Source organism: Nyctereutes procyonoides, unplaced genomic scaffold (genome assembly GCF_905146905.1).
Source record: "Nyctereutes procyonoides isolate TBG_1078 unplaced genomic scaffold, NYPRO_anot_genome, whole genome shotgun sequence".
NCBI lineage: Eukaryota > Metazoa > Chordata > Mammalia > Carnivora > Canidae > Nyctereutes > Nyctereutes procyonoides.
In genome coordinates this window covers 1732360-1742166 of record NW_026575143.1, presented here as the reverse complement: position 1 = coordinate 1742166, position 9807 = coordinate 1732360, and the positions used below count along the sequence as shown (strand labels likewise).

Below are 9807 nucleotides of genomic sequence, written 5' to 3'. Positions count from 1 at the left end.
CACTGCGGCTACTTCGACAGTAGTGTCGCCCGGGACCCCCAAGGTTGACCTCACCCTCTGAAACAAGGTCAGCATCAGGTCCTGGCAAAACTCAAAATAGAAGCGAGAAACCCCAAATCAGGGTCCCGTTTCCTTTTAAGGGCTTAAAACAAAACAGGACAAAACGAGACAATCCCTTTCGCGCCGGTGTGCGAGACAGACGGCGTTCGGGCCCCAGCCTCTCCCTCCCGAGGCCCGAGGCCCGAGGCCCGAGGCCCGCGGCCCGCGGCCCGCAGCCCGCAGCCCGCGGTCCGGCTCCGTCGTCCGCCCCGCCCCTCCGCGGCCCCCCGTCGCACCCTCCCCCCTCCCCCTCCCCCCACTGCGGCCCCGTCCCCCCATCCCCCGCCCCGCCCCTCCGCGGCCCCCCGTCGCACCCTCCCCCCTCCCCCTCCCCCCACTGCGGCCCCGTCCCCCCCATCCCCCGCCCCGCCCCGCCCGTCCGCGGCCCCCGGGGACCCGGCCCGGCCCAGGGCGGTGCAGGCCCGCCGCGCACCTCTGGTCCCAGTGGAGGGCTCGGGCGAGGTGGAGGCCGCCGAGACGCGGAGCTCCCACCGGCTGGGTCTGCGGCGCCCGCGCCCGCGCCCGCGCCCGCCTGCCTGACGGCGGCCCCCGACCCCAGCTCCACTCTCGGCGCGCCGGCCGCCTCCGTCGGCCGCGCATCTGCTTCCAGGGCAGAGGGAAGGGGCGGGGCGGGGCGCGGCGCGGCGGGGCGGGGCGGGGCGGGGCGGGCGCCGCCGTAGGGGGCGGGGGCGGGGGCGGGGGCGAGCATCCTCGCTGGCCGCGCGGGGCTCCCCGGCTCCCCGGCTCCCCGGCTCCCCGCGCCCGGCCCGAGGGCCGTACCGACGCCCGCCCGCCCGCCGGCCCTGCCGCCCTCTCGAACTCGCGTCTCCCTCGCTTGAACCGGAAGCTGTTCGTAGGCCGCCGCCGCCGCCGCCGCCGCCGCCGCCGGAGACCCGGGCGCCGACCGGGAAGCGCGGGGGGTGAGGCGGCCTGCGCGGCGCCGCCCGCCATGGCCGCGGCGGGGTGAGCTGGGCTCGGCGGCCGCAGTCGCGCGGACCCGAGCGCTCCTCCGCCGCGGACAGGCCCGCCGGACTTGGGCGGGCGCGCAGCGAGGCACGGGGGAGCCGGGAGCCGCCCGCTCGTCGCCGCCGCCGCCGCCGCCGCCGCCGCCGCCGCCCATGGCGAGGACCCGCCGCCGCCGCCGCCGCTGCTGACCCGGGGCCGGCCGGCGCTTCCGCCCCTCCCGCGGCGGCGGGCGGGCGGGCCTCCCCTCCACGCCCCCGCCGCCCGCGCCCCGCCGCCCGCGCCCCGCGCCCCGCGCCCCGCGCCCGGCGCCGGGGGACCGGGAGGAAGGCGAGAGCCCGGGAGCCGGGGCCGCCGAAGATGGGGAACACTACCTCGTGCTGCGTGTCGTCCAGCCCCAAGCTCCGCAGGAATGCCCACTCCCGGCTGGAGTCCTACCGGCCCGACACGGACCTGAGCCGCGAGGACACGGGCTGCAACCTGCAGCACATCAGCGACCGGGAGAACATCGACGGTGAGGCTCGCCAGCCTCCGCCCTCCGGCCCGGGTCTTCGTCCCCGCGGCCCCGAGCGCGCGGCTCGGTAGTAGCGCGGGGCGGCGGGGCGCAGGCGGGGAGGCGCCGCGGGCGGCCGAGGGCCCGCGGGCCCCGCACGCCGGGGTCTTCCCGCTTGTCCTTTAGGAGGCGGAAGGACTGGATGGTATTTGGCGGAAATGAGCGAATCCCTTTTCGGAATCGGTCTCTACCTAGAGTTGGGGGAACAGGGTCGGCGTGTATCGGCTTCCCCCGGAAACTTAGAGATTGACCCCGTTGGGCAGTTCCTTATTTCCGTTAGAAACTTTTTTTTTTTTTTTTTTTTTTTTTTTTTTTGTGGCGGGGAGGATTGTGCAGGATTGGATTGGAGTGAAATAGATTCACCCGAATACTTGAAACACACACACAACAAACTCGATTATTATCAAAATGGTTTGGAGACGGCTTTGCGTTGTCACCCGGTTTTTGCTTGGCGCAGAATTACTGTCCCATGGATTTCTGATTGAGCTGAGTGATGTTTGGACTAGTGTTTGTAAGGGAAGATAAAGGACCGATCGCTGCACCTGGTGATGTGCACTTACATTATTGGTTCCACAGCATATTCCTTCGTGCTGACTTATCCTTAAGCTACCTGGCTTATTATCATGGATAGGTAGTTTATGCATCATGCTTGAATTTACATAATTTTCGACTTAAAATGTGAACTTGGAAATACATTCTTATGCAACGTGATTTCCTTTTTTTGACCCCCAAATCTTCATACAGTTGGTGTAGTTCAACTGAGATGAAGAATTCCTTGTGTGAATGAATTGACACAACTCTATTACAAGTCAGCTTTAGGATGGAGAATTCCCTCTGGTATGGAAAGCCAAATTTAAACTCTGCTAAAGGAAAGAATTTTCTCATTGTTTGGCCTCTTTTAATTTTTTCTGAATAGTTATGTCATCTCTGCAGGACAGCGACTTTATTAAAGGAGTACTGTATCTTAAAGGCACTGATGTAACATCTGGTTTATAGTAGGCACTTAGTAAATTAGGGTTCCGTGTGATGTTTCTGGTGTAGTTATAATAGATTTCCATTATCTTAACCTACTCTTTAGATGTCTTTGAACTACAGTTATACTTTAAATTAATGCATTTAAAGTCATCTAGAAGGGTGTTAAAGTCTGGACTGTCTTGATTATTGGTATGGTCCAAGCAGTTGAAAGAAATGTGTAGTATATAGTAAAGATTTTAATAAGTATTATATTTTAAAGGAATGAATGAATACAGGAGTTTATTATAGAAAGCCATTACCGAGTCTTATACAGCGCTGACAGGCAAAAACATTTGGAAATAATTTCTCCGTGCTGTGCGCTAATATTGGGAGGAAGCTTTATATTTTAAATACAAATTTAAAAAATACAGACAAAAGGAAGATTTACATTTCTTAGAGCCAAGCTGCATGCAATACTGACTATAGTAAGGAAATGAGAGGAAAAGAAGTAATTATAACCAGGTATTTGGCACTACGTCTTAGAAGGATTTTGCTAGACAAAAAGAGAATAGTATTGTGTGTTCTTTCATTTGAAAGAAATCTAAGATTTCATCTCAAGTAGTTTTGAGAAAACTTCGGAAGACCACCAAATCTGGTTTTGGAATTTCAGGATAGTTTAAGACACTCTCGGGCATGTTAAAAAGATTTCTAATCTAGGCTTGTACTGTCTTCTTGCTCCAGAACTTAGTTCACATGATGATGTTAGTTTATTTATTTATTTTTTTTAAAAGATTTTATTTATTTATTCATGAGAATACACAGAGAGGAGAGAGAGAGAGAGAGAGAGGCAGAGAAGCAAGCTCCATGCAGGGAGCCCGACGCGGGACTCGATCCCGGGTCTCCAGGATCACGCCCTGGGCTGAAGGCGCCGCTAAACTGCTGAGCCACCCGGGCTGCCCTGATGATGTTAGTTTAAACCGAAATACTAATTCACATTTATTTATTTATCTACTCATTCATTCATGGGAGACAGAGAGAGGCAGAGACATAGGCAGAGGGAGAAGCAGGCTCCCTGCATGGAACCCAATGTGGGACTCCATCCAAGGACCCTGCCATCATGCCCAAGCCAAAGGCAGATGCTCAACCACTGAGCCACACAGGCATCCCCTAATCTACTATTTAAACGATATTTTCTCTGCCAAATTCAATACATAATACTTCTAGGATTTACCTGTAATATGTTTCTCAACATTGGTTTCAGTTACACCAGAAATCTAGGACTGGGCCTTGGTGTTAGTATGTTTAAAGCTCTCCAGGTAATTCGAAGATACAGGTAGGATTGAGAATCCCTGGCTGGATAAGTCTGTTGTTCAGGGACATTTTCCATAGAAATTCATTCAGTATCAAGCTGGGAGAAGAGAACAGATTTAAGTTAAATAGCATATAGAAATAGCATATAGGTATAGATTTTAACTTCTGAATTATATTGATAGATGATTAGTAAACATTTAAAAACTACTACTGAAGCATTCTTTATTCTAGTATATAACAACTGAAGTGCTCAAGTACCATCTTTATTCCTAAAGACGTCTCAGACAGATAGAATTGAAGATTCAGAGGAGTTCATGGGGCTTCTGTGATAGGTCAGTTTCTTAAAATCACAGAGGCATAAGGTATGAATTTATGTTTTCCCTGCTCAAAACACAATGGGTAATATTTGTCCTATAGTGTTTCAGTGACTGAGTCAGGGCAGTTAGGTTTCTGTGACACCTACCAGCAACTTGTCCTGTCTTTGTACTCAAAGTACAAAGTACTTTGTGGTGTCAGGTAATTCATGTTTTTGGAAATGTATATGAGACTCACCAACTAACTCCCTAGGTATTTCTTATAAGATTATTCTGGGATTGAGAAATAACAAAAAGACTTAACGACAGTGGTAGTAATGCTTGCAGCCCTTAGATATTGTTTACTCTGTGCCAGATGCTGCTCTGCTTGTTAGTATTCACAATAACCCTATGGATAATACTGTCCTTTCTTTAAGACAAAAAGTGAGGCAGAGAGAGGAGAAATGACTTGCCCAAAGTCATACGGTCAGTAATTGACATACAGAAACTTCCCATTGTTGCTTGATTAGCTATCAAACATTAATTAGTCCTGGGGTTGCTTTCTAGGGTAAAGTGTGTGTCTTTGCAGTCTTAGCCACGGTTTCTCTGAAAAGAAACATCTATCTTCAATAGACTGGTCTTCCCCGATTAGATTATTTCTGTAGGAGGAGAGAAAAAGGGGTGGACTTAAAGAGAATTTAAGATTAATTGAGACTAAGTGAATCAGGAGAGAATGCCTGTAACATCTAGTTTGCCTCAAAATAATTGCCGGCAATTTCATCCTGTGTAGATCAGCTGTTCTCTCTGACAACCCAGTTTCTCCATCATCCTGTATCCAATCTGCTAGGAAAGAATGGCTCTCAACCTTCAAAATACATCCAGAATCTAACCACTTCTTAAACCTCTCCTGCTGCTCATCTGAGCTAAGCCACCTAACTGATCTCCCTGCTTCTACCTTTGCCCACTACAGTCTGTTCTCAGCATAGCAGCCATGGAGAGATCCTTTTAAAAACTTTTAACATGTGACTCCTCTGCTGTAAAACTGCAGTGACTCCTTATTTCATACCAAGTAAAAGCTTTACAATGGACTGTTACCATGGATGGAGTCATTACAATGGACTTCAGAGCTCTGTGTGAGCTGCCTGCTTTCTTCACTCAACTCGTTACCTCACTCTAGGTACACTGGCATCCATCCTTCAGTGCTGTTCCTTGAATGCACCTGACATGCTTTCACCCCAAGGACTTTGTTCTGTCCCTTTGCCGGGAATATTTTTCTTTGTTTCCTCTTGGCTAAGTCTCTTGACTGCCTATAGTCTTGGTTCATGCCTCCTTTTTTTCAGTGAGGCCTTCCTCACCACCTCCTTTAACATCTCTCCTATTACCTCATCAGCAGTTCTAGTATACATTCTCTGAAGTACTGTTTCTTTCTTAGAAATCATCTGTAATATACATTGTAAGTATATACGTATATAATAACTATTTTTATCTACTACTGTGTAAATTTCAATAAAACATTTTTGTTTGCTGTTGTAACCTAAGTGCCTTTTACCCTGAAGACGCTCTGTATTTGAATGAATATGAGTGAAGCCAACAACTTAAGGATGTTGGAGTCAAAGTACCATCATGTGTATTTATTGCATGAGAAAAGCAGGAGGGAAGTAGAGAAAGACCAAGACTTGTAATGATGAAAGTAGAGTGGATATGAAACTTTTTGGTTTTGTTTGTGTTTTAACCTGAGAGGTAGCAGGTAGGGTGAAATCCTGAAAATGAAGCTTAAAGGTTATAAAGCATAACAAAAAAAAAAAAAAAAAAACTAACCTGAAATAAACCATGGCTAATGGTAGTCTGTTTAACAATGTGATATATTTAGTTTTTTTTCCTTATCTGTTCAGATGAATGGCTTTAGCTGTGGCCTTACATCCTTAAAGATCAAAATGAGGCCAAAATGCTTTATCGACCAAAAAGTACTAATAAACATATGCAGTGTTTATGCATATGCATAAATATGCATGCACATATGCATATTGCAACATAGGCAATTTAGCCACTCTTGGTGATTTTCTTTATTAAATGTGAAGTGTTCTAGGATATACAGCAATTAGTGTTTTAACTTCCTATAGTCAGAGAAACTAGAAGCCTAAGGGGCTTATCCTAGGTCTGGGAAGGGTAGCTAGAAAAAAAATGCACTCACTGTTACAAGAGTTGGGGGAGAAAGAAGCAATTTATAATCTAAGCACGTTATTTTATTAGCTTAAATGACTGATCTTGGTTTCTTTGGGTGTATGCAGCCTCATTTCTTTGGATTTCTTCTTGTGTCTCAGATCCACTGACCATTTCCAGCCTGATGGGCAAAACTCCCATCTGTGGATTTTCATTCCATACTAAGATATATTAGCTGCACTGCCTGCAAGATTTGTGGAGACGCTCTGACTGAGCATGGACTGACATGTATTAGGCAGATTGGAGAGGTGCATGTTAAAGGTTTGCGGAGGGGGCCATTCTCCAAAGCACTGATGAGGAATCCACAACCTTTACTTAGTTATTTTCCTTTCTAGTTTAGAGTCTCGGAGTCATTTACTCTCACCCTCATTTTACAGATAAGTAAACTGAATCTTGGAGAGGTACAGTTTCCTGCCCAGTTCATGCAGAGCATGGACAAGGGTAGTAGAATTTACTGGTGTGCTAACTTTGGCCCAAGTGCTATGCTAATTACTTGACCTGTGTTATCTTTTTTAATCTTTATATCATTCTTCCTATTTTACAGGGAAGAAAATTGAGACTGAATGGTTAAGAAATTTGCTCACAGTCTCATAGCTAGTTAGTGTCAGGGTTAGGATTCAATCTGCTATTACTTGGCGAGAGCTCCACATCTCAACGGCCCTGTGACAGCTAGTTAGGGAATGACCTGGGTCTAGAAACTGACCCCTGTCCTTGTGCCTGGCCCGTGTCCACTTTGCTTTAAAACATTCATTCATCGTCTGTATGCTTTGAGCTAGCAATACTTTGTGATTAGGATTTTTACTTTTCTGCCTGCTTTTTGAAAGAGGCAAAGATTAAATAATTTTGTAGAATGGTAGATTTTCTCACCCTTTTCTACAAGACGGAGTGTCTTTATTATCTTAAGGAGATAAATTACTTTCACATTTCTGGCTGAAGTTAACACAAAGATTGAATTCATTACTATCTAGGAAGGGGTAGAACCAAAAGGAAAGAGATAACAAGGTGTAAGACATGTGAGTGGCATTGAAATTCTGTTTTAGTCACACCAGGTCAGGGATGTAGCTCCAAGTATGTCATATTGGGCTTACTTTCAGGAAGCAGCATTTGGTATTTTTCACAAGAGTGCTCTTGATGGTATCATGCTTGTCATACTTCAAAGGATGAATCCTTTCATGAGTCAACCTATAGGCAGCAGAGGTGAGTCCATAGTAGTTGATATCATGCATTCAGTATCATTTTCAGCTTGTAGTTGGAAGGAAGGAGAGAGTTCATGTTCCCTGCCACATTTTGCATCATCTTGGAACATTGAGTAGTTTGTTGCTGGAAGTCTTGGTCAGAAACCGTTTCTTCTCTGTGCTCTGAGACTCAACATTATTCTGCCCCGTGTCTCCTGAAGAATGAGGTAGGGCTCAGTAAGGATACATCCAGGACAGGGTCTTCTTAGAATGTGCCTCTGGCTCTGTGAAGTGTGTAGAGGACAAAGAGCAGGAGCCCAATAACCAGGAGACACATGTCCCAGACATGGCTCTGCCTTTACTATGGGACCTCCATCTTGCTGAGCCTCACTTTCCTCGCTGCTTGAGAATAATGTGCTTAAAATTACTGCCTAGCCTTATACCCTGAGGTACCTAAAATAAAAACCAAAATGAGGCTAAAATGCTTAATAAACCAGAAAGTACTCGATGAATGTATGTTATTATGAACACAGTACTCATGTTGATGTTCTTGCATGAAATATTGTGTTCCAAGATCTACAGCAACCGTGTTTGAACTTTCCATAAGCAGAGAAGCTAGAAGCCTGAGGGGCTCATCCTAACAAAGACATCAGTGTAGTGAGTGTTCATAAGATGGTGCCAGAAGGATAACTGGAATTTTAAAGTGGGTAGGATGAGATTATATAGAGCTGTATGACCTTGAATGGGAAGCTTGCTGGCAGTAGAAGTTGGAATAGGAATACGACGCTTTCAAACATTTATTGATCTTCTGGGTTGCATCTCTCCAGAGTCACGCCATGGTGTCATATAGTGAGCAGTGGTACTCCTGGAGGGAATGGAGTCCACCCAGCTGGTCCACTGACTGTGTCATGGGAAGGAAGTTCCTAGGAATGGTAATATGTATCCTTAAGTGAAGGCTGAAGGAAGGGTGCTTTTTTTTTTTTTTTTTTTTTAATTCTTCAGAGAAGGTTTTAAGGCATAAATTTATTGTATTAAAATACTGCTTTAAGTAAAGGGGAATTCATGCACTGAAAAATGAGCTCAAATAGCCCAAAACAGGTTACTGGCTGTTTGTAGCCATTTCTTTCCAGAAAGTCTAGCTAGATTCACAATTGCAGAGAGCTCTACCCCACTTTTCCTTTCCTTTTCTTGGCCCATTTATACTGTTTGTAGTTGTTTTCTATGGCTCTTTTACTTCTTCTAGTGCCTCTTTTTGCTGTCTGCCTCTTGGAGGAAAGGGATGTTTCAAAGCTTCAATTGAGGGTTGACACACAAATTGACAGATACTTCAGATCAACAAGATTTTGCCTGGAAAGTCTTGGTGAATTTGAGAAAAGAGATCATCTCAGGGGTTGGTTAGCTACAGACTACTACACTCTGTACATCTCTGTTACCTTGCCAGGAAGGTTGCTTTAAAATACTGGATTGGAAAACCTTGAAGTCTTTTTTTCTTCACCTTTGTCAGAATATTGACATTTTATATATTAGTTTTGATTTTGTCAAGAACTTTTATTTTTTTATTTTTTATTTTAAGGAACTTTTATTTTTGATTTGTTTTTTTAGTATGGCCAAAAAATTGAACATAAGAAGTAATAAAAAGGGAGTTCTAAAATGTTTGGACGATGCTAACATTTCTGGGCTAAGTGTCTACTTTCCCATAGTTCTACTACTTTGATAAAAAAATTGTTGTTAAGTTGGTTAACAATAATCTATAGCCACATTACCTACTACATATAATTTTAATTCCTGGGTCATCACTTTGTGATCTTTACTCCCTACTTGGGATATAGCGGGGCTTCATTGGGTATGATAATTGTGGGTTCCATGCTCGGCATAGCTTTGCTAGCATCTGTAGACATGTCAGCTGGCTTTTGGCACTGAGAAAAGTACAGCTGGAGTACACTAAAGATAATTGTTAGCAACTGCAATTGCATCCTTGCCAGTTTGCTTTGTGAGCATTGTAGAAAATCTTAGTTGGATGATGATATGCAAGTCACTTCTATTTTGGACACCTCTGATTATAGACCTTCTGGCTTTAAGGAGGAAGTATAGGAAATACCCTGCATGAGAGTTCATATGTAATATAGCTGTGTGTTGCAAACCCGTGGATGTGTTTAAAACATTTTATAAACAGTTTCTTTCCTGTGAATGGTTGCTTCTGTTCTTGGTGGGCAAAAAGGGAAAAAGAAGTTATTAAAAG

At 46.0% G+C, this 9807-nt stretch overlaps 1 protein-coding gene across 1 annotated transcript in view; it reads left to right on the top strand.

The window, feature by feature from the left end:
- The first annotated feature begins 1339 nt into the window (after positions 1-1339).
- CCNY (cyclin Y) overlaps positions 1340-9807 on the top strand; it is a 232873-nt gene continuing 224405 nt past the window's right edge. Inside the window, exon 1 of the mRNA XM_055308617.1 lies at positions 1340-1576. Within this exon, the coding sequence (XP_055164592.1) occupies positions 1423-1576 (154 nt within the window). The 5' untranslated portion in view covers positions 1340-1422. The remainder of the gene's footprint in view (positions 1577-9807) is intronic.